The sequence below is a fragment of the Kwoniella newhampshirensis genome, chromosome 9, assembly GCF_039105145.1.
Source record: "Kwoniella newhampshirensis strain CBS 13917 chromosome 9, whole genome shotgun sequence".
NCBI lineage: Eukaryota > Fungi > Basidiomycota > Tremellomycetes > Tremellales > Cryptococcaceae > Kwoniella > Kwoniella newhampshirensis.
Window position 1 is genome coordinate 995,544 of NC_089963.1, and position 22,169 is coordinate 1,017,712.

At 50.7% G+C, this 22,169-nt stretch overlaps 9 protein-coding genes across 9 annotated transcripts; 5 read left to right on the forward strand and 4 right to left on the reverse strand.

Annotated features, from left to right (window-relative positions):
- Positions 1-110: 110 nt before the first annotated feature.
- Positions 111-2,047, forward strand: IAR55_005069 (uncharacterized protein; the record flags this gene model as incomplete). Its single annotated transcript, XM_066948163.1, has 7 exons — positions 111-310; positions 378-571; positions 636-778; positions 849-959; positions 1,021-1,257; positions 1,318-1,788; positions 1,892-2,047. The coding sequence occupies 7 exons, from the start codon at positions 111-113 to the stop codon at positions 2,045-2,047; spliced, it is 1,512 nt and encodes a 503-aa protein (XP_066801622.1).
- Positions 2,048-2,339: 292 nt separating this feature from the next.
- Positions 2,340-6,595, reverse strand: IAR55_005070 (uncharacterized protein; the record flags this gene model as incomplete). The annotated part of the gene is made up of 18 exons (XM_066948164.1): positions 2,340-2,436; positions 2,506-2,754; positions 2,878-3,300; positions 3,355-3,434; positions 3,490-3,579; positions 3,633-3,686; positions 3,740-3,925; positions 3,980-4,032; positions 4,083-4,344; positions 4,399-4,480; positions 4,540-4,653; positions 4,705-4,806; positions 4,863-4,944; positions 4,997-5,107; positions 5,171-5,768; positions 5,836-5,964; positions 6,015-6,090; positions 6,147-6,595. The coding sequence occupies 18 exons, from the start codon at positions 6,593-6,595 to the stop codon at positions 2,340-2,342; spliced, it is 3,237 nt and encodes a 1,078-aa protein (XP_066801623.1).
- Positions 6,596-7,316: 721 nt separating this feature from the next.
- Positions 7,317-9,881, forward strand: IAR55_005071 (iron-sulfur clusters transporter ATM1, mitochondrial; the record flags this gene model as incomplete). Its single annotated transcript, XM_066948165.1, has 7 exons — positions 7,317-7,893; positions 7,945-8,131; positions 8,194-8,452; positions 8,516-8,690; positions 8,748-8,905; positions 8,958-9,589; positions 9,683-9,881. The coding sequence occupies 7 exons, from the start codon at positions 7,317-7,319 to the stop codon at positions 9,879-9,881; spliced, it is 2,187 nt and encodes a 728-aa protein (XP_066801624.1).
- A 755-nt stretch (positions 9,882-10,636) lies between these two features.
- Positions 10,637-12,481, forward strand: IAR55_005072 (uncharacterized protein; the record flags this gene model as incomplete). The annotated part of the gene is made up of 8 exons (XM_066948166.1): positions 10,637-10,822; positions 10,881-11,036; positions 11,104-11,252; positions 11,313-11,375; positions 11,433-11,581; positions 11,664-11,890; positions 12,026-12,219; positions 12,346-12,481. 8 exons carry the CDS (start codon positions 10,637-10,639, stop codon positions 12,479-12,481), a joined length of 1,260 nt encoding a protein of 419 aa, XP_066801625.1.
- A 155-nt stretch (positions 12,482-12,636) lies between these two features.
- Positions 12,637-14,507, reverse strand: IAR55_005073 (uncharacterized protein; the record flags this gene model as incomplete). The annotated part of the gene is made up of 3 exons (XM_066948167.1): positions 12,637-12,663; positions 12,756-13,948; positions 14,105-14,507. 3 exons carry the CDS (start codon positions 14,505-14,507, stop codon positions 12,637-12,639), a joined length of 1,623 nt encoding a protein of 540 aa, XP_066801626.1.
- Positions 14,508-14,807: 300 nt separating this feature from the next.
- On the reverse strand, positions 14,808-18,644 carry IAR55_005074 (uncharacterized protein; the record flags this gene model as incomplete). The annotated part of the gene is made up of 9 exons (XM_066948168.1): positions 14,808-15,284; positions 15,342-15,893; positions 15,948-16,151; positions 16,211-17,140; positions 17,190-17,309; positions 17,362-17,479; positions 17,535-17,941; positions 17,994-18,317; positions 18,384-18,644. The coding sequence occupies 9 exons, from the start codon at positions 18,642-18,644 to the stop codon at positions 14,808-14,810; spliced, it is 3,393 nt and encodes a 1,130-aa protein (XP_066801627.1).
- Positions 18,645-18,914: 270 nt separating this feature from the next.
- On the forward strand, positions 18,915-19,469 carry IAR55_005075 (uncharacterized protein; the record flags this gene model as incomplete). Its single annotated transcript, XM_066948169.1, has 4 exons — positions 18,915-18,954; positions 19,016-19,063; positions 19,170-19,309; positions 19,428-19,469. The coding sequence occupies 4 exons, from the start codon at positions 18,915-18,917 to the stop codon at positions 19,467-19,469; spliced, it is 270 nt and encodes an 89-aa protein (XP_066801628.1).
- Positions 19,470-19,827: 358 nt separating this feature from the next.
- On the forward strand, positions 19,828-21,281 carry IAR55_005076 (uncharacterized protein; the record flags this gene model as incomplete). The annotated part of the gene is made up of 3 exons (XM_066948170.1): positions 19,828-20,738; positions 20,799-21,067; positions 21,130-21,281. The coding sequence occupies 3 exons, from the start codon at positions 19,828-19,830 to the stop codon at positions 21,279-21,281; spliced, it is 1,332 nt and encodes a 443-aa protein (XP_066801629.1).
- A 77-nt stretch (positions 21,282-21,358) lies between these two features.
- Positions 21,359-21,913, reverse strand: IAR55_005077 (uncharacterized protein; the record flags this gene model as incomplete). The annotated part of the gene is made up of 4 exons (XM_066948171.1): positions 21,359-21,494; positions 21,543-21,666; positions 21,727-21,754; positions 21,809-21,913. 4 exons carry the CDS (start codon positions 21,911-21,913, stop codon positions 21,359-21,361), a joined length of 393 nt encoding a protein of 130 aa, XP_066801630.1.
- Between the last annotated feature and the right edge of the window lie 256 nt (positions 21,914-22,169).

Below are 22,169 nucleotides of genomic sequence, written 5' to 3' on the forward strand. Positions count from 1 at the left end.
TCCCTCAGCTCATGCTGAGATCCCTCTTGGTTCCCATACGCTCTCAGCTCCACCGCTTCCCTCGACGTACCATCATTCCGACCCGTCTTCTGTCCACTCAATACTTCAAGATGTCCTACCCTCCTTCGTCCTCCTCCTCGTCGTCTTCATCGAAGCCTATGATCAGTCTACAAGACAGTCATGGACCGCCTCAGCGTATCGGCATGCAAACACTTGATAGGTCCGCATTTGACGTGCAGATCAGAATACTTTCAGCAGTGGTGGAGGCTTCCAAGGTAGGTAAACTTAGACCGCATCCTGCGATACGAGAGTGAGTCTATATTTCGACCCTAGCGCATTAGGAGAGGAACAGACCTGACACTCCTATCTTCGATCAGCCTCGTGCTTGACCTGCCCAAAGTGAAGCTTATTGTCGATTCTACCGAGGAAGGAGAACGAGGTCTCAAGCTCCTTCGACTTCAAGCACAAGAAGAGTCGGACTTGCCGTCAGAAGCTCTAGAGGTGTTGAAGGCTGAGGCCAAAGGGTTCAGACACGAGATCATATCTATGGGCTACGAGAATTGGAGTCCATGTAAGCTCCAAGACGTCCACTGCACGACGGTGGGACGGCTAGCTGATATTGTAGGGTCATACAGCTGAGATACTGGCTGCGGTCTTACCGACAACGAAAAGCGATGATATCCCTTCATCGTTCACTTCGACCGGCCATATAGGCCACATGAATTTGAGAGAAGAATGGTTGCCGTATCGACGTGTCATTGGTCAAGTCATCTTAGATGTAAGCCACCTTTGCCCGGCGCCCTAAATACTGACCAAGCTGACGTTCTCTGTCTTGGTTTGGTTGGTAGAAAAATCCTGGTTTGAGAACGGTTGTGAACAAGCTCGATACCATCCACGCCCAATACAGATATTTCGACATGGAAGTAATTGCAGGAGATCAGGATTATATTACCAGTGTGGTACGTATTGAAGGGCCAACGTCAATCTGACTTGTCGAATACTGACATGAGACGTACATAGAACGAATCCAACTGTATATTCACCTTCGACTTTTCACGAGTCTACTGGAATTCCAGACTTCACGGAGAACACGACCGACTGATCTCGCTCTTCGCTCCGCAATCTATTGTCGCCGACGTCATGGCAGGTGTGGGACCCTTCGTCGTCCCAGCTGCGAAGAGGGGAGCGTATGTACTGGGGAACGATCTGAATCCTGAGGGAGTCAAGTGGATGAGGGAGAACAGATTGAAGAATCACGTGAGTGGGGCCATGTTAGCAACGGTGTGGAAGGCTTTCCGCTGATGTGCTGTCATACAGGTTGAAGAGACGCTACGTGTATTTGAGATGGACGGTCATAATTTCATCTCCTTTGCGGTGTTCGAAGCTTGGGAAAACCCTTTCAAACCCAGTACGACCATGTCAAAAAACGAACTTCGGAAGCGACAGAAAGAAGCTCGAAAAGAACGAGAACGTCTCCAAGCAGATCCATCGTCTGCCGTCCCTCCTCCTCAGGTCATCTCTTCCCCTATCGACTCCCCTATAGCCGTAGCAGACACACCGAGCACAACACCAGTGTCTCGCACGATCTCACATTTCATCATGAACCTACCCGATTCTGCACTCTCTTTCCTCGGTGCGTACTCTGGCTGTTATACCCCTCTACTCTCCCTAGAATCGTTCACTTCGATCTATGGTCAGAAGGGCGAAGGAGTCGAAATGCCCATAATACATTGTTATTGCTTCACGAGGGAGATTGAGAGGGAGAAAGCGGAACCGGACATCCTTCAGGTGAGAACAAGCGATCTTCCCTGCTTTCACTACGATGACAAGCGGGCGTAATGGATACGATATCAAGAGGGATCGATGGCTGATCATTTTCTCCACTATTCAGAGGGCAAGCGAGTATCTATCATACGATCTCACTCCTAATGTGGAGGGCTATAATCTCCATCACGTCAGGTCAGTCGCACCGAATAAAGACATGTATTGTCTGGAATTCCGTTTGCCGAGAGAGATCGCCTTCCGACCTTTGACTGCGTCACATTGATCGATGAGCAACCACGATGTCTAGACAAATAAATCATGCTGTGTACCATACAACGGGACAAAGCTACATCATGCATATGACGTGTCGTCTCTTCTGACGGCGTCTCGTCAGCCGACCATCGGGCATATGTAACAGGTGGACGTCTATGAATCCAAGATACGCGCAACCCTTTCTGGGTCATTTCGAGAGAGAACGGCAATATACAACATCACATCTTCTGTTCCTCCGGATCCACGCTCCCAGAACTGACAGTTGCCAAAACCACCCCTAGACCGACACCGGTCATGTTCGCCTATCCCTGCGACGAATGATGTGCAGCAGGCGTCTGCGCTCTGCTGCCTGATCTGCTTCCCATTCTACTTTGCGCAGGGGTATGTTGCGCTGGCGTTCTGCGGGTAACCAAGATATGTCAGCATCAGCAAAACCCCCCAGCGAGTCGAATAGCGGCGGTCACTCACATGATTCCGCTCCCATATTGACTATGCAGCAATCCACCACTCAACGTGATTTGGTTTCTCCCAAACCCAGGTAATAACATGCTGCCATCCCATCCATCGAATCCGTCAGATGACATGAAAGTGGGAAGGTACTCCGCCCAACCGGCGGAGGCTTGAGGAGTCGAGTAAGAATTGCCGGTCGGGGGATTCTGCAGGAAGGCGGCAGTCGGAGATGGGGCGATCGAGGGACCGGCTTGAGATGGGAGGATCCTGAGGATGCGAGGGATCAGCAACCACACCTTTCGATATAGCATATAGACACGGATGATCCAGCGAAGCTGTTATTGAAGCGCAGTAGGGAGAGGCAAGGCAGGGAGTCACGTCCACGCTCACATCATATCACCGCCTTGAGGGATGAACGTGAATTGAGTCTCGCCCGAATGCCCTGGCAGCATCTCTCCCGGTTGCCAATTAGCCGTCTGGTCCATGAGCTGCGGATCATATACGCCAGCACCGGGAGCCGCAGCGGTCTGTTGGTGAGACACGCCGTTGCCGGTGGGACCACCGGCCATGGCTGCAGCGTTCGCACTTGCATTGAGTTGATCGACGACACTCATGTGGTGGTTCATGGCGTGAGTGTGAATATGATGAGGATGTGCTTGGGACAACAATGGTCCACCTGGAGATGCAGGCGCTGTGCCGGGACCGTATCGAAGCTCTCTCGTTTTCCGAACGATTTCTCGGATGAACGCAGCGTAGATCGCCGGTTGATGTGAAGGGTCAACTGCACAATCTTCTAGTATATCGGCCATCTCTCTGGGAACCGTAGACACGGTCAGTGATTGCACTTTCAATCAGGGATCGACTCACATCACAAGTTTGAAAATGGCCTCTTCTGAATCGTGATAAGGCCGCAGCTCAGGCTTGAGCAATTTCAACAACGAAAGCAGCTGCGGCGTGACCAATCAGCTTTGTCGCAGTCCTTGTCACATCAAACCGACTCACGGCGTAGCTACACATAACGAAGTTGGTGTCGGGAAGATAAGGCAAATATCCCTTTGGCAGAAATTCTTCTTTGACGACAGTACAAACCCGCTGTGAACGCAATCGTTAATCCATCGCCCAACAAGCCAGTGATTACCACTCACAGTAGCAGCCTCGTACACATTGGTGAGGAAGAACGAGATATCCATCTTGGCTCTCTATGCTCTCTTGTCAGTCCTTCCACTCGGCCTCCTTCACCAGTTGAACCCACCTCCAATGCGTTTTCCAGGCCAAAAGAGTAGAGAACCAAAGACGAGTACGCAAAGTAGAATTGAGCTCGGCTATCGTATTCCAGCTTACTATCGACAGTCGCCGAAAATCTATCCGAAGACAGATCAGCTGCAAGTCCGCCGCTGGCTGATCCCCATGCGCTGACGGACTTCTCAGGCTTATTCCACTGTCAATGTTCAGCGTCAGCAGTAGCCTGATTGTTGGGAGGTCTACACCTCACCTCTGTCAACCACCTTCTCAGCTCCTCATGAGCCGAGCGAACAATCAGCATGTCTACGTCTTCCGTCAGCGCAATCGTTGAGCGTTTCTCGGCTGGCGCTCACAATCGCAGTCATGTCTCAGACCTGAAATGGTTGTGGTTGAGGAGTATATCGAGTCGATTGCCCGCGACATGATCTGCTGCAAGACGACATATGCTGACAAGGCTTGATCCGAAGGTAACGAAAACCGTTGCTGATGCCAAGAAGCCTCGCAAGCGTTCCGAATTATGTAGTCCTCTCGAAGAGTATAAGGCTTGCCCATCTGTGCGCTCAGTGAGCGGTCTAGCACGAAACAATGCAGCCAGCACCGTTCTCGATTTATGATCTGGACATCATCTGGTCAGCGCCTGCGTGACCCGCCACACAGCGAGAGACCGACCTCGAGATCTCGGGTTTTCCCCTCCTCAGTGTCCATGCCCGACATGATGCTTTTCCTATGGAGGTTGAGGTCCGTTGCCATGCTGCACATATATCTTCAGCACGATGACATTCACTGCACTAGTGATAACGAAGCACTCACCGAATGGCCATACCTAACATCAACCATGTTCGATCTTGCTCAAAAGTTTTCTCAGGACCTAGTGTCCATAAGGAAAGCAACAAGTAGGCCTGTACAACCTCCACACTCTTGTATCTGCGACGTGATCAGCTTCGCTTTCGATATACCAGTATGCCAGACACCTACCCTCTAGATGGCACCTCGAAAGCCAGTCGTTTAGCATAGGCTGACAGCTGGTGATGCAGATCCGGCCGCTTCCGATGATACCGAGCAGCAATAGCGCAAATCCTATGATCATTGACGTCAGCCATCATTTCCTTTCTAGCTTCCGATCGTGTACCCACACAGTACAAAGGAATTGACTTCGTTGTAAGACCAAATCGGGTGTATGGAATTCTTTGTATACCAAAGGTACCTGGAACGACACTGAATCTGACAAATCAGCTGGCGGTACTTGCCAAGATAACAATCGACTGACTGTTATCAAAGAATATATCGAATAGCTCGCCGATTTCTTCTCGAGTGACCATCGTCAAAAGTTCCGGCAGGCGGTCATCCGATGAAGCGAGAGCCATGGTAGCGGAGGCGCCTAGTAAACACTCCTTAGACTTATGCCTACAGACAACGGATGGTGCGGATATCTTCCACTCACCTGCTTTGAAGTAGTTGTGCGACGCTACACCTCTTCCATGGTCGCCAAATGCTCGTCCTTCGTCCTCATCACCGTTATTTCCGCCTCGCACATCGCTCGTCGCCATCCTATAACTGCTTGAAGACATGCTCATCGCACTACTACTCCGTCCCGCGTTGGCCCGTCCGTCCATAGCGAGTGGTGAGGGCCGGTGAACGTGGGTCGACTTCCCATTGTGATTTGCATACGCCTGTGACATCAAATGCTTCTTGCTCGCTGTATCCGTATTTTGCAAACTCGCTTCTGCTAACAGTCCGAGAGGAGAAAGCACGTTGTCGGGTAGAGAATGCAGCCGAGGTGATAAAGGCGGTTGATGTGAATGTCCGGATTGTCCGTGAGCCGAATCTTCTCCTCGCACCTGATTTTGCATGTCGAATGATCCAGCATAATTGTCCGTGGGTGCGCTGTAAGCTTGTCGATTCATCGCAACAGCCAGGGTAGGAACAACAGAGGGAGCTGTATGGGAGGTGATGAGGTTGATGACATCCTGATCACTGGTGGTAGAATGTAAAGCGGTGGAGAAGGAGTTGAGTGACGGTTGATCGAGATTGCTTAGCGCCTAAGTGTGACAGACCATCAGTTTCAGCCATACCTTGAAGTGTCATTCGACTGGTAGGGTCACTCACCGATCCTATACCTTTCAGAGCAGCTTCCATCTTTGCAACCTTTGCTGCTAGCGCCTCGTTCTTTCTCGTGCTCCTCTTCCCTCTATTTGACTCTTCGAATATGCATTCGTGCCCTCCAGATTTGCAACGCTGCCAGAATCGTCAGCTGAAAAGGATGATGTGTGTCACGCAGAACATACCTTGCAAGGACCACCTGGCGGACTATTTTCGTCTGGGATGCATCGCATCTTGATCTTTCGACAAGCGATACAAGCTCTGTATGGAGCGTTAACATGAGTTCGACAGTACCCAACAGAGGGATTTTTGCTCACCTTGACCCTCTTGTCAGCTTGACTTTTGGCTTTCCTTCTTGTCCCTTTCCTTTCCCTCCTTTTCCTCTGCCGGCCGGTGTCCCTTTGCCGCTTCCACCAGCATCGTCGTCACCATCATCATCGTCGTCGTCATCATCTTCGTCTCCATCGCTGTCTCCGTCCTTCCCCTGGGATGATCCGCCGTCTCTCATCATCGCTTCTCCTGCATCCGACATCCGCGGCTTCTTGTCTTGATGTCCTCCTGCAGAGTTCAGGGTCTGTGGATCGTATGAAGTCGAGTTCTGTAGTGGCGAGGGCGTGAACGGATTCGGCATTGACTGATAGGCTGAAGCGTAAGGATGAGAGGGCATTTGCACCCATACAGCTTCATCCCCTTGTTGAGGCGGTTGTTGCTGTTGCGGCTGGTGGTTGCCATAATTCGACGTGTTGTTCTCCCAAGAGCGCTTCATCGAGAATCGGTTTCTATAGTCCAGCGTCAGGAGATACAGAAACACTCTATCTGTTGATGTCGCTCAGGAGTGTATCGGACTGCCGATGGAAAAGCTTCGCTTCGGCAAGGGCTCCAAGCGAAGCGGAAGAGCCGGTACTCTTGTTGTTTGGCGCTCCTGAATGGGTGATGTGTTTCCGTTTCCTGGGCTGCTGCGAGGGCGATGGACGGGCTGGTCCAGAGGGCTTCTGTTCTTTTTGGATGTGTCACGATGGAACGGTCAAAAGGTCAATGTTGTTGGTGAGCCGTGTGGAGAGAAGTGGTCCCAGAAACGGGTGGATGGCTCGGTGGCTTCATTTGCCGGTCACTGCAACCCTCTCTTTGCAAAAAGGTGCGCAGATACCTACCTCCCTAGTGCCCGGCGTTATCCGTCCATCGCTGCCGGAGTTATGTAATCGGTTATACATGTGGCATTATTTCTCTTTTAACCGGTTGTCTGGTCTTTCTGATCCCGCTCTCTCCCTCACAAGGCACGTTCAATGGCATCATCATCATTCATCGTTATCATCATTACTATTGCAATTACAACAGTTAACGTTATTTGTTGATGGCTTTGATGACTTGATCGCTTGGGCAATCGATGTCTCGGCAATCTTCGTCCTCTCTTCACTCTTGTGTCATACCCAAATATACTTCAAAAGGCTCTCCAGGGATTGCGAGCCGCCGAGCTGCACCTCCTCGACATGAGCTTCGCGTCCTGCAGCCGACATGTTCTGCATCGACCGCAAGCATTTCTATCAATAGCTGGGCCCTCGAGGCAAGCGCATTCTTCATGCTTTGGCCGGGCGTCGGCTCCTCGACGGCAGAATGAGTCTCTCTCACCACCACAGAGGGTCTCACAGGCAGCGTTAGCATCTCGAATACGGCAACGCTTCAAGTCATCACCCCTCGCTGCCTCCTTTTCGACGACACCACGTCGGTCTTCACCACCGCCACACCCCTCGGGCACCGCGGCCTCCCAACCTCGGGCTCCGGCCACGGTCAGGACGGAGAAAGTGACCGCTCCAGTAGCTTCGACGACGGAAAAGTCGCAAGACAAAACGGACTGGAGCATCATCGTCAAGTTAGCGGGAAATATATGGCCCAAAGACAACCCAAAGGTCAAATTAAGAGTGTTGGGCGCTCTCGGTCTCTTGGTCGCGGGCAAAGTGTTGAACGTCCAGGTGCCATTCTTCTTCAAAGCGATCATAGATGGGCTGAATGTACCTATAACGGATTCCACCACTGTATGGGTGTTAGCAGGGGCGAGCATAGCCGGCTGTGAGTAACTACGTTCACATTCAGATCGGTCTTATCTGATAGGTGTCATAGATGGCGCTGCGAGGATCCTAACAACCCTCTTCGGCGAACTGAGGAACGCTGTCTTCGCCTCAATCTCTCAAAGCGCCATTCGGAAAGTCGCGAGAGAGACTTTTGAACATCTACTGAGCATGGACATGAAGTTTCACTTGGAGCGTCAGACCGGTGGTCTAACGAGAGCTATAGACCGAGGGACAAAGTAAGTGATGATCTTTCGTTTCTCATCGTGTCACGAAGTGGGATCTGAGATGGGCGTTGCAGAGGTATATCCTTCATCCTTTCCTCCATCGTCTTTCACGTCATCCCTACTGCCCTCGAAATCAGTATGGTGTGCGGTATCCTCTCATGGAAATTCGGATGGGATTTTGCCGCGGTGACTGGTATCACGATGGTGCTCTACACGTGGTTCACAGTGCAGACCACAGCATGGAGGACCAAATTCAGGAAGGACGCAAATGCTGCCGACAACAAGGGGGCAACGGTAGCGGTTGACTCGTTGATCAACTATGAGGCTGTCAAGGTAAGTCGTCACGGCGAGTAAGCGATGTGTACACCGATGAACTCATATGGCTCTCACGTGCAGGCGTTCAACAACGAGAGATTCGAAGTTGCCCAATACGACGCTACTCTCAAATCGTATGAGAAGGCTTCCGTCAAGATCGCGACATCGTTAGCAGCTCTCAATTCGGGGCAGAACCTTATCTTTTCGAGCGCGTTGACCATGATGATGCTGCTGGGTGCACAAGGGATTGTCAAAGGTAGGTCGGCAGAGCAAGGTACTCGCCGGTTTGGTCGATGCTAATCACTGCTTTCAGGCACCATGACGGTCGGAGATCTGGTTATGATCAATCAACTTGTCTTCCAATTGTCCCTGCCTCTCAATTTCCTCGGTACTGTCTATCGAGAGTTGCGTCAAAGTTTGATCGATATGGACGTCATGTTCAACCTCCAATCTCTTGATTCGGCCATCAAAGTGAGCTGCCGATGCATCTGGAGTACAGGAGCCTTGCTGATTGCCCCCACAGGACCAACCTAACACCAAGCCTCTTTCACTGAAGGGCGGCGAGATCCGTTTCGAGAACGTCAACTTTGGCTACCATCCTGATCGACCCATTTTCAAGGATATCTCCTTCACCATCCCTGCTGGGAAGAAAGTGGCGATTGTTGGACCCTCTGGTTGCGGCAAATCCACCGTCTTCAGACTTCTCTTCCGATTCTACGATTCCCAGACCGGACGCATCCTCATAGATGGACAGGACATTAAGGACGTGTCTCTCGAGTCGCTCAGAAAGGCCATCGGAGTAGTCCCTCAAGACACACCACTTTTCCATGCCGACATCTTGCATAACATCAGATACGGAAACCTGGACGCGACAGACGATGAAGTGATTGCTGCAGCGAAGAAAGCTCACGTTGAGGAGACCATTCAAAGATTACCGGAGAAGTATAAGACGAAGGTGGGAGAGAGAGGATTGATGATTTCAGGTGGAGAGAAGCAGAGGTTGGCAGTGGCAAGATTGTTACTGAAGGACCCCCCAATACTGTTCTTCGACGAGGCGACCTCAGCACTGGACGTGTACACAGAAACGGAGTTAATGAGAAATATCAACTCGTTATTGGTTGATCAGACCAAAACGAGTGTCTTCATCGCACACAGGTGAGCTCTCACTCTTTGTCTAGCCATGCCAATCTTCTTCGTGGGGCCGGCTTTCATAGCGAAGTCGCTGACATACTTCGCTAATCGCTACAGACTCCGTACCATCTCCGATGCGGACCTGATTATCGTTTTGCGAGACGGGAAAGTGGCAGAGCAAGGCTCACACGAAGAACTCATGAAGATCGAAGGAGGTGTATATTACAGATTATGGCAAGCACAACTCACGGAAAGTACCCAAAGTACAGCTGCAGACCCGCAGAGGGAGGAAGCGGAGATAGTACAGAAGAAATGATCGGATAGAATAGGTAGTCTATGCGTCGGAGCGTGGTGGTCATCGCTCATCAAGGTAAAAGTAATGTTGCATGTGGATGGAAGACACATACTGCTGAGACTGTCGACGTTTTGGGATCGGAAAGATATAGATGTTCATCGCATAGTACACTACCCGTCACGCATTGTTGCCCGGGAGATGTAAGGTGGCGTTCAGACCGTTGCCAAAGTGTTGAGAGCAGCAGTGCAAAGCCGATGATACAATGTCAAGAAGGCAAGGAGCTGACTTGGATATCTTGAAAGATGTGAGATTATAGCATGGATGGATACCTTGGTCTGATTTGCGATTTGCGATACTTGCAGCACTGTGTGATATACCAAGTGCTCTGTGCAGACTCAAGTGATCGTGAAGGTGCGGCAACCATCAATGGCTGAGAGAAGAAGCAGATGACATCCGTTGAGGAACTTTGGATGATGTAATGTGAGCTATATACAATGATTGCACAGGCATTGATGATGGACATGGCCAGACCACTAGGGAGCGAAAGAGACTGGAATGATTCTCAAGAGAAGTCACATCAAAAGGTCGCCGACTTGATAAGGGGGTCAATCTGGAATACTTGATCAGGTTTCCACCTGCGTGCGAGTGGAAAGGCGAAACTCTGATATAACTTGGAACACTGATCTCGGAGCCCCGCGTCAAGAAAGAGGCTTTGTTGCGACGCTGTCCAATTCATAATTCCTTCGCGGGATGATATCCTAGAACCATCGCGCAACATGGAGGTACAAGAACAAGATGGTCCTGGTGGCGTTGAGCTTGTAGGCCATCAGATGGAAGCAACGAAGCTTGAGGATGGGTCCGACGTCGTCGAGAGCGAGGATGATGGTGCTCTCGCTGTGGGTGGTGGAGGATTGGAAGGTAAAAACAGAACGAAGAAGAAAAAGAAGAAGGGGAAGAAGAAGGTGAGCTCGCGTCGGCGCCAATCAGGCAAGAAATATATTTCCTGATGATCCTGAGCAGAAAGCGGCTGGACCAGCGGAACGTCTAGGTAGTATACCTGACGAGTTGCCCGCTCCTGGCCCCGAGACAACCGAAGAAACGGCCAAATGGGAGATGGAGCTTCAGAAAGGGTGCAGGACGTATCAGCTCCCAGAGTGGGGTCTTGTGGACGAGAGGGTAAGCTTCCTTGTGGCCTTGTGATGGGTCAAAGTAAGCTGACGAGCTTATGTCGTCTTGTCTTCAGACTCGATTCATCCTGAATACTTTCCTCACGCCGTCATGTCGGCAGATGGAGTTGGTAACCCCCCGACTGAAGCTTCGTCAAGTCGAAGTGGGAGACACGACAGGTATAAGACGGATCAAGATGGAACCTATCGTTCAGAAAACACAGTTGTGAGCTGTCCTGCTCCGTTTCTGACGAGGACGATCGCTCATCTTTTTTTAATGGGACAGGTATGGATCTCCTTCCATCTCAGATATCAAGGAATCCTTTCAGAATCGGTATATCCGTTCGTCGTGAGCTTCCTGCCCTGATCTCTCGGCGTCATTGACGCTCACGCTCGGTGCATCTAGTATACCACGAATCGCTATCACGCGCGGAGGAAAAGGTCGAGGAGAGCATATCTTCGCCATCACTGCTCGTGATCCAGCTTCTATCACCATCAGACCTCCCGCAGGTCTCAAGATCCCGAACAGGATCGCATCAGCAGAAGGCTACTTGGGTGAGTACGCTCAGCTTGCTCAGCCTCCCCCTTCGTCATCGTGGGATCCATCGTGCTGAGACTCGAATCCACAAAACAAAAGGTAATATCGCCCTCTCACTCTCATTCGAAAACATGACCGAACCTCTCTTACCTAAAAAGGGCGAGATATTCGTCCAGCCGACTTTCGAGCAATATACCGAGGCTGGTCTCACCGCGTACATGTTCTACGAGATACATCCGCAACTCTGGGGTCAGGGAGTCATGAGCGAGGCGTTTGTGGAGGTCTTGAGATTCGCGATGGAGGAAGTGGGATGTCAGACCGTCCAGGTGAGTGAGACCCTTCGACGTCACAAAGGCAGACCAATCAAAAAGGGGCACAAAGCCAGAATTAGACGTTCGAAGAGGGGTCACCAGAATGGGATCAAGAGGACAATTGACTGGTTCTGAACCGCGTGCTTGCAGTCCGACCCAACGACGACCAACGAAGCCTCCATCCGTCTTTGCGTCAAGAACGGGATGCGATATACCAAAACTGAAAACAACGAGCACAACAAACCCCAGATGTTTCATGAGATATCGAGAGAGGAGTGGTGGTCGAGAAACCGGCCGGGTCAGAAGGTCCAAGATAGATGGGGAGGGAAAAAAGTGTGCAGGTGGTACGTCGATTTCGGTGTTTCCCGCCGCGACCAGAAGAGATCTTGCATTCCATTCCACCTTTGCTATTTGCTAGACCAATGCCGTATGACAATCACGACCCTTCACTGACGTGCATATCTCTACAGGTGCATGAACTTCCGTCAAGCCCCACCGACCATACAATGTTCTCATTGTGATTGGGCAAAATACTGCTCTCGCGAATGTCAGAGGGCGGACTGGCTTCGTCAAGGTGGACATCAAGCAGAGTGCGATTGGAAGTAGTTGGCTGTCATTCGGAAGGATAATTGGCGAGCGCCAACGAGCCTCATACCAAACCCAAGGGCGTTCCGTGGAGGAAGACATTGAGACACCAAATCACCTTGCATCATCTATATACACCATTTCATTATCGTATGCGATTCATAATCGATCTCTATTCATTCCAATTTCGCAATCAAGTCGCGCTACGAGAATAAGAAGAGAAGTCGTCAGCGGTGGAGGAGACAACTTTCAAACCGCATCGAAGTCTAGAAATGGCTTATGCATATGCACTTACCAATAAAGGAGCGACTTGCTTCCTGGTGGATCTTGCATTACCCTGCTGCCAGACTTTGAACCATCTGTTCTCGCCTTCTCCTCCTCCCAATTGTCTCTTCTTGTTAAATTTCTTCAACCAGCTTCCCTTATCCCATTCCTCCAACGCTAGCAGTTCTCCACTACCTTCTAATCCTCTTCCAAGATCCTGCAAGACCTGCTGTGCTTTGGCGGAATCCCTGATGACTCCACCAGATCTGACTATGATGACCAATTCTCTCTTCCCCTTACCCTTCTTTTCTGATCGATAGGTCGTCAAAATCCCTTCGATATCCAATGTCTTTGCTTCCATGTACTGGTCAACCTCGGAAAGTAGCGTTTGCCAACCATCTTCTTCTTTCTCCAACCACTTTTTCAATCCCAATGGGACGGTCGATAGTCCGACTTTCAATGTGGGATAAGCAGACGATGACGTAGGCAGAGCATATTCTTTGTAATCACGAAGCAAGAGGTCGTATGTTGACAGACCCGATACGTCCATCTTCGTCTCGAGGAGGTTCTCAGCAGTGTTTGCAAGTGTTGACGGGACTTGAGCTTCCAGAGAAGAACTGGTCAAGGTCGTGTTAGTCTGTGTGGCAGAGACCTCAGAGTCAGATGATGACAGCGTCGAAATCGGGTAGAGGAATGCCGCAGAATCGTAATCAACCGGTGTGGCTTTTCCGCCCGACTTCAGTCCCCCCGTATCGATCAGCATGGCCGAAAGTAACAAGGTTGCCAATTCCTGAGGAACAGGTCCACCACCCGCCTTGAGCGAAGCTTCCCATTGCGGCCTGAAATGCTTGACGACTAGGGACGAGCAGCTACCCGTTGGGACTGTGATTTCTCGGACGGGAGCGTTCGGATGGGCACCTTCGTCGTCGTGATGATCGATAATCGCCAACACTTCTCCATTGTCTCCAAAAGCCGGTAGGAGTCGATTATGATCCACCAAAGCGAAGTTCACACCGAGTGATGCGAGCTCGGTCGTGGGGATGGGAAGAGATTCCGGATGAAGCAAAGCGGATGGAGGAATTTGTGCCATCTGGAAGGCGAGTAGATTCTCCGGTCGAAGTTTCATCAGTGAAGAAGGGGTGAGTGTGAGAGGGATGGTCCGTTGCGCCAGAAGAGACGAGGAGAGTTGGGCGTAAGCGATGGACGATGCGATGGAGTCGAGATCTACGGAGGACATATAAGGGAGGGATCAGCCGCATGGTCCTCGTAGAGAGTGGACGGCAAGTGACGAAGATGTACACCTTTCTCTTCACACTGCCACGAAGCGCAATCGTAATGAGGGCCAAAAGATTGTTCTCGAGTTGGATGGAGCCCACTCACCACCGGCCTCATTACCCATGACCACAGTCCACCCCTTTCCCTTCCCTTCTTCCAGATCACCCAGGAACAAATCCCGCTGACTGGCCAAAAACCCTGCCAATCTACCTTCCTTCACTATCCCCTCTCCGTTTCCACTCCTATTTCCGTTTTCTTCCACGATATCCAGATCGCCCGACATGATTCCGTCCAGATTTGCCGAGGACGAAGAGAGAGGTCTGGAGAGTACGGAAGAACAGACGAGTCGCTGATGTGCTGTTTTCGATATTCTGACAAGTGAGAAGGGTACACAAGGTCTCATAGACTCGTTGAGGTATGCCAATAGCGAGAAGATGAGGATGAAAGGTGGGATAATGGAGAATGTGAGGATCAGACAGAAGAATCTAGAGTTGCGTGGTGGACGCATATGACTCGCTGATCGAGCGGATGGAAAGAGAGCTGATGCTGTTGGAGGACAAGAAAAGAGGAAGAACCCGAGTGAGGAGGATGTTGCAAGCTTTGTGGTGAGAAATGAAATGTTGTTGCCAGACTTGAAACGAAATCCGATTACGTCATACACGTGCTTTCTTTCCCACTCGATGTTTCCGAATGAGTGAAGAAGTGGCACCTTGGCGTGTGCATGACTGGCGTCTTGCTAACAGATGCCGAATCGAATGAAGAATACATGACATACATGTTCATATAGCCAGGCGCCGTGACCGAAGCTCTAATCCTCCTCGCTGCCACCTTCTTCTATCAGCTTCTGGTAATCCTCGTAACTACCAAACGTCGGCAACTCCTTCCTCTTCTTCCTCCTTTCCTTCCTCTCATCATTCCTCTTTCTCTTTCCGGCCTTAACCGGATCTTCTTCCTCTTCCTCCGCCACATCAGAGTCTGTCGCACCATCCAGCACGATGTCTGGCATCTCCATATCTGAATCGGAGATGATATCGTCCTCTTCATCGGCGAAATCGGGGAAAGAAGATTGAGACGAGGCGATAGACGGTGATCGAGAGGCACGCTTGCCTTTATTCCTCTTGGGTTGTTCGGTCTCATACTCTTCTTCGTCCTCATCTTCACTTCCCACAGGTTCTTCATCGTCATCCTCCTCAGCATCATCGTAGTCACTCATGTCGTCACTTTCGTCGTCGTCCGCGCTTAGACCCATGTCGTCTCCTGCACCTGGCATGCTGGCTTTCATGGCCTATGCGATCCGAGTCAGCGGCAGTTCAAGCCACATATGTGGGAATATTCGACCCACCTTCCAGATCTCTGCCTCTTCAGGATCACTGTCCTCCTCCTCTTCACCACCCTCACTGCCTTCTTGCTCCTCCTCGTCACTGCCCTCAGCCTCCTCGTCATCTTCGTCTTCTGCCCCAGCTTCATCATCATCGCTGGCATCCAGATCCAGATCGTCATCGTCGTCATCATCCCGCTTCTTTCCCTTCCCTTTGGCAGTTTCCTTCCTTTGCAGCTTCTCCGAGAAATACTTGTGGAAGAACATCATCTCAACGGGCACATCCTCAATCTTCTTTCTCCAGAACTGTTCGCTGTTCACCATCACTCCTTGAGTTCCGCCTTGCACGCCGTGGTTCTTGACTACCATGCCTGACTTGTCAGACGCGGCAGCAGGCTGCATGATGGACGCTCCCTTCGGTTGTAACGTCTTTTTCGGATTACGGTAAACAAATCGATCGAGGAATGAGACAAGGGTGTTGAGGGAGATGTCTGAAGACCCAGTTAGTGGTTGAGAGAGAAGTAGCTGGTTCGCCTGCAGTGATACTGAAGGATGGAAATGGTTCAGGAAGGGAATCTACAGACAGCAGTATCAGTCCAAAATAGCTCGGGAGTGCTTCATTGTACTCACGAGTTCCCAGAGACATGATGTATCGGCGTTCGCATAGAGTGGTTCTCGCTTTCGGCCATCATACTCCTTCCCAGCAAGAGCCTTCTTCGCAGCCGCATCGTCCGCCTGCTTCTCCTTCTCGTCGTCCGCATCCACGAAATGTTCTTCACCATCATCCTCCGGCTCGATAAGCATCCTCTTCAGACCTGGTGTCATCGAGAATAACTGATGTCGACGCTGGTCAGCGGGAGCGTCCGTGGTGATATATCATAGAGAAGACTTACCTCTCCGAGCAGAAACAACGCACCACAGATGAAGGACGGCTGGTGCATACCCAGCATCTGCAATAACCTCTTCACGAATGCCATCACTCTCGAGATCTTATCATCGGCCTTCATCGCCTTGAACAACAGGTTGAGATACATGGCCTGTTTGGACGATGTGACCAGTCTCCCATCGAAAAGAGAGTCGTACATGGTTCTGTAGAATCGATCTGAGACCGCTTGCCTGGATTCTGACGCGGTGGTCGAAACCTGGAAGATGAGGTTGAGAGCCTGGATGGAGGTGTTGAATGTCCCTGCGTGGGTGATCTTGAACAATGTGTCCATGTAGGTGTCGAACATTGTTTCATCGAGTTTGGCGAAAGGAAGCGCTCGATTGATACCTGTCAGTATGGCGGCAACCAATTTCGCTTCGCCTGTCTCGACCAACTCTTCCTCCTCCAGAGCAGACTTCTTCCCATTCTTCGTTCGTGTCCCTTTTCTTCGTCCTCGCCATTTGTCCACCTTGCCTGCAACCTTCTCGATCTTATCCTGGTCGACCTCCTCGACATCCTCCGCAGGTCCATCATCCTTCTCATTCATACTATTGCCCAAGATCTCTCTGAATACCTCGAAATAGAGGTCAACCATCTTGCCAGCGACCTCTTGGTCTTTCCTCGTCAGAGTGATCTGGTTGAGCGTAATCAGACCATAATAACGAGCGTGGCCAGTAGTTTCCGGTTTAGGAGGAACAGCCGCAGACTTCTTGCCCTTGTCATCGTCGAATCGAACGTGTGAGCTTGATGGAGCCTGAGCAGTAGCAGACGTGGATGAGGGCTTTAACACCAAAGCCGAGACCTCTCGAGCGACGACTGCTTTCATGGCGGGATGTGCTTGTAGAAGTTGCAGGATGTGATGTGATGCTTTTGAGGCTACTGGTCGGTCAATGTCACCCTGTGAGAAGTGTCAGCTGTGGACCGTCTGTGGCAGGAAACACGCCTACAAGTTTGTTGACACCTAGTCGAAGCAAATTCTGTTCCTGTTCTGCATTTCCCGACAGCAGTCGGAAGACCAAGTGCAAGGATTGGGTTCGGACGAAGGGGAGTGTATCATGCGTAAGGGTCTAGAGTGAGGTCAGCTGGGAGAACTTGGAGAGCGCTTTCCACTCGACTCACCTCGAGAACCTGTAAGAGGTTGAAAAACCATTTCTTGAGGTAGTCTTCAAACGCGAATACGAGGAGATGCCTGTCTGTGATCTGAGGATGTGCGAGCAGCGGTTGATCGGCAAAGTATCTATGCAATGATCGCGTCAGCTGATGACGCGCTAACAAAGCATGATCTAGCTCACCTCAACTTGCCCTGCTCTTTTCCTCCGCCTGAGACCCACCAATCCGCTAAAGCTTTCATGACGGCGACTCTCTGATCCTTGTTGCCACCTCCACCAATCCCGTCTTCCTTCCATCCAGCCATCGTTCGCAATCTGTTCAGTTCTTTCACGGCATGTATGGGACTCTCTCTGACAAGAAGAACGAGAGCCGAAAGCTTATCCTGATAGGTACCGGAGGTAAGGATTTGATTAATGAAAGCTGCGTCTGATGAAGAACCGGCTCGGGCGAGAGGTGGTAGTGTCTCGAGCAGTCTATTGGCTCGTTGACGAAGCTCGTTGAGGTGATGTCCGGATGGTGGAGGGGGCGTTGAAGTGAGTGGAGGAAGAGGAGGAGCTAGAGAGGGCCACGAGGGAGCAGCGGGAACGTTCTGCACGGATATCTCAGCTAGGTCATCGTCACTGCTCGACATTCTGACTTACAGTGCCACTCGTGCTATCTAGGTCGACTGGACCAGTGGGCTTCGCCTGCTCAAGCTCAGCCACCGCGACCTTCGGGGTCTCCATCTCAGCAGGCTCGTCATCTGCTTCTTCCTCCTCATCTTCTTCCTTGTCTTCTTCCGCATGTTCCTCATCAACTTTTTCTTCTTCCTCACTTTCTTCCTCGTCGTCGTCCTCTTCTTCCTCACTATCCACCTCTTCACTACTACCACTCTCCACTTCCCCGACCTCTACATCAGCAGCATCCTTGAACGTTGAGAAGTCCAACCCCTTCATGAAATCGCCCAACTCCTTCTTGAGCTTTTTCTAAAACCATACAAGCGAAGACTTAAGCAATGATCAACCTTCTCAGACAATGTACACGATGCTCACCTCGTTCACTGGCGGCTTATCAGTCTTGACAGCAGGCTCTTCATCATCTTCGTCTATCCCCTCGATCAGGTGCAGATCCTCCTCATCTCCTCCCAAATCCTTCACAGCTTGTCGAAGGTCATCACTGATTTTAGGATATTGCGAGGAAGATGGCGCTCGTGCCGTTGATTTGATTGGTGTGGTCGCTGAGGCTACCGAGGTGGCTCCGGCGGCGGCGGCTTTCTGAAGCTTGGTAGACTTGCTACCCCTCCCTTTTGCCATGGTGTCCAAGTCGTGTCTGATTTACAGTCTGAATTGTACAGGTCAGAGAATCAATAATATCGATGATCTGAGCAATTGGACATGGGTCATCTCTGAAATCTTGGGAGATGCGGTCGGGATAAAAACATTAAATGTGAAGAAGATAAATTCCATTCCAGTGCGGGGCCACCTTGTCAGAGCAACCTGTAAGTGAGCATTACATTCAACGGCGATGATGATCTGACTTTTGGCCGTTGTCTTCCTCCTCATACTGGACAACATCACACAACAATGCCTGTCAACATAAGACCAGTAGTGTCGGCAGGACTCGGTGAGCTACCCTGTCGCTGAATATGACATGCGGGACGACAGCTGACAAGGACCGATATCAGCCGGGTGCTGTACCATCTTCTCAGTCATCGCCATCGTAATCCTTCTCGGTGCGTTCGGCACCAAGTCTCCTCCTGTCCTCCTTCCACTCCAAAGTCTTCTTATCCTCTTGCAGTGCATCACACAAGACCATATACTAATGCCTCACGTTGACAGCCCTCGGCTCATTCTTCTCAAGACATGTTGAGGTTCTGACTGGATCGAATCACGATCCCAAAGACCCCAACGCTGTCGCTGCCACTTGTTACGCAGCGGCACTGATCTACGGCGCTTTCGTCGTGTTCTGCGGACTTCAAGTGAGTCTATCATTCTTATCTACTGTCGCCCTGATGTGAGCGGAATGAAACACGATCGACGGGTGTGACAATGGGAACAGACCGCGAACGGCCACTGATGTTTGCAATGCGTTTGCAGATGGCAGTGCATATGAGATATCCGAGGGGAGTGCAATTGTAGGTCGAGGTAGCCGTCGGCATGGTGTGGTCCGGACAGAGATTGGCATGTAATTTTGTATCCCATTGTGCTTGTTGAAAAGGAGCACTTCGCTAGTTCCATCAAGACACGTGACTTCATTCATGCTGTTGCCGCGGTACCAACATCTCCAGTTGGATTCACAGAGTCATTTCATCACTTGCACACTTCCCTCTTCATTACATTCTGTACACGAGATCTTATTCCAGTACTGCATTCACAATACGGCTATTCCGGTCCATCAGGCCCACAAGAATATTCCCGTCTTTTTCTGGTAATATCGTGATAACAAATCAACCACCTGTTCGCCTTCCTTCAACGAGTTCCAGCAGCTGTCTCGACCATGCCAGCCAAACGATCTGCCGCTGGTCCCTCCGCTGCACAAAAACGGACGCGTTTCGCCTCATCGCCACCTCCTACAGAATCGCCCGCCAGCGAATTGGAGAATGCATACCTCGAAGAAGACTTGCCCGAGGGTGGGGCCAAAGTCCGTCAGAAGATCAAGCGGAGTTTGAAAGATCAAGATGGATACGGATCGGATTCCTCGAATGACGAAGAGGGTGTCGTCCCTTCTCGACGCGCTGGCAACAAGGATGAAGATGATGATGTGGACATGTTCGCCGATGATATTGACGAGGACAAGAACAAAGATAGTAAGGGGAAAGGGAAAGAAAAGGAGTTTATGGATCTATCAGAAATTGAGGGCCAAGAATTTGGAGGGACATCAACAACTCCAGGTGGAAGAGGCCAAGGAAGTGTGGAATCAAATAGTGATGATGAGGATGAGGCGAAGAAGAATAATTTGGGGACAGGATTGGACGGTGATATGGGTGTGGAAATCACACCGTTCAACATGAAGAACGAGATGCAAGAAGGGAGATTTACAGCGGACGGAGAAGCATATGAGGAGAACGATAAAGATCCGAATGAGAAACATGATATGTGGTTGGAGAATCTCGACAAAGATGAGATCAAGAAAGCTCGTCGGGCTCACAAGGAAAGGGAAAGGGCGGAGAAGGAGAAGGAAGAGAAAGAAGCTGCTGGCGGGGAAGAGCAAAAGAGACAGGAAGAGAATTTATTGAGAGAAGCGGTAGAGTTGATGCAACGAGGAGAGACTGTGCTGGAAGGCTTGCAAAGACTCGGCAAGGAGGTGGAGGAGAAGCGGAAGAAGGATGAACAGGGGAACAAGAAGAAGAGCTGGGCCGAGAAACAGAGGGAAAGAAAAGCACTCATGGCGGCGGAAGAAGAGCAAACGTGAGTATTCTGTCTGCTCTGTCTTGGTATGATTTCTGACAATGCTGCACTTGCGTTTAGCGATCCCACTCACACCTCCAATCCTTTCACGAACCTGTCCAACATCGTCTCTGCCTTGACGACGATCGGCCATCTTGACGTCTACTCACTGTCTAGAGAGTCAATACAGAGAATGCTGCCGCAAACACCTGCAAATGGCTCTTCTCGGCCTGCAGCTAGTGCACCGCTCCCACCTCCTGTCGACAACCGACAATTCGAGTATAGATTCTCCATGGCTTATGTACGAAACCTCCCGGAAGCTCAAAGACCAGTGGAGAGAGAAGTCTTCGGTGAGACTAAAGCCGTTTCTTACAACCGTAAAGTTCCCGCTAAAACCATGCCTTGCTTCCAGGGCCTTTCTCCCTACTTCAACTTCGAGGATGGCGAGGGTCTGGTTTCTTCGGTTCTCCAGCGTGCGAAAATGTCGAGCTTCGGATTGCAGGGACGAATGGAGGAATACCGGGATCATGGGGTTCCTGGGCAGAAGTAGTTGAATCCCAATGATAAACGAGACAAACAGAAGGGCAAACAGAACATGTGAATATGTCTCTTACGCGAAAGACGATGAACATGCATATACACTACCGGTCTTTCTTCGTTTCTCCCACAAGCTTCGACTCTTCACTCCCTGTACTTTCGGGGGCAGCAGAATCAGGATCGAAAGTTGGAGGCATGTTATCTGGTCGAGTTTGGACTTTTGTAATTTCCATGACGAACCTGCGGACAGGTAAGCTGCGGGGAGATACCTACCGCCTCATCACTCACCAGATCATTGAGCCCCACAGACATATTGTGACTCCGAACAGAAGCAGGACATGCTTGTTCCAGCCTGTGAGGAATGCAAGGGCGAAAAGAGTAAGGACAAGCAGGAAGAAGCACAGGTTCATAGCTGCATTGGTGGATGTGGTCAATACCATTCATGCCAGGTCAACAATGAGATTTGGCTCACCAAGCACGACCGCTGGATTGACTCCAGGCTGACCAAAGCTCACTGCGTCAGCTTGACTTCGGAGCGGAGATTTGAGACTTACTTCGAATACCGATTTGACGAGCAAGCCAAAAAAGCCCGGTTGTTCGGTAGAGACTATTCCTGGCTCGTCGCTTTCTGAAGGTGTTGGTGAGGGTTTTGTGACCATTGTGCCGGGATGACGTCTGGTTACGAGGCGACACAAGTAGCTTTCAATGTTGTCAGTGATGTATGAGTAGTCTGACGAACACGATGAAACCGCCCTGGTCGACGAATGAACCAGCTCGAACCGACTTGCGATTGAGGTGGCAACGGAGATCCAGGTTGATCTCCGAGCAAAAGTCAAAAGTTGAAGGCTATGAACCAATGCAAAACCTGCAGCCAACATCGTTCTTCTTCACTCCTTGACTATCCTCATCACAAAC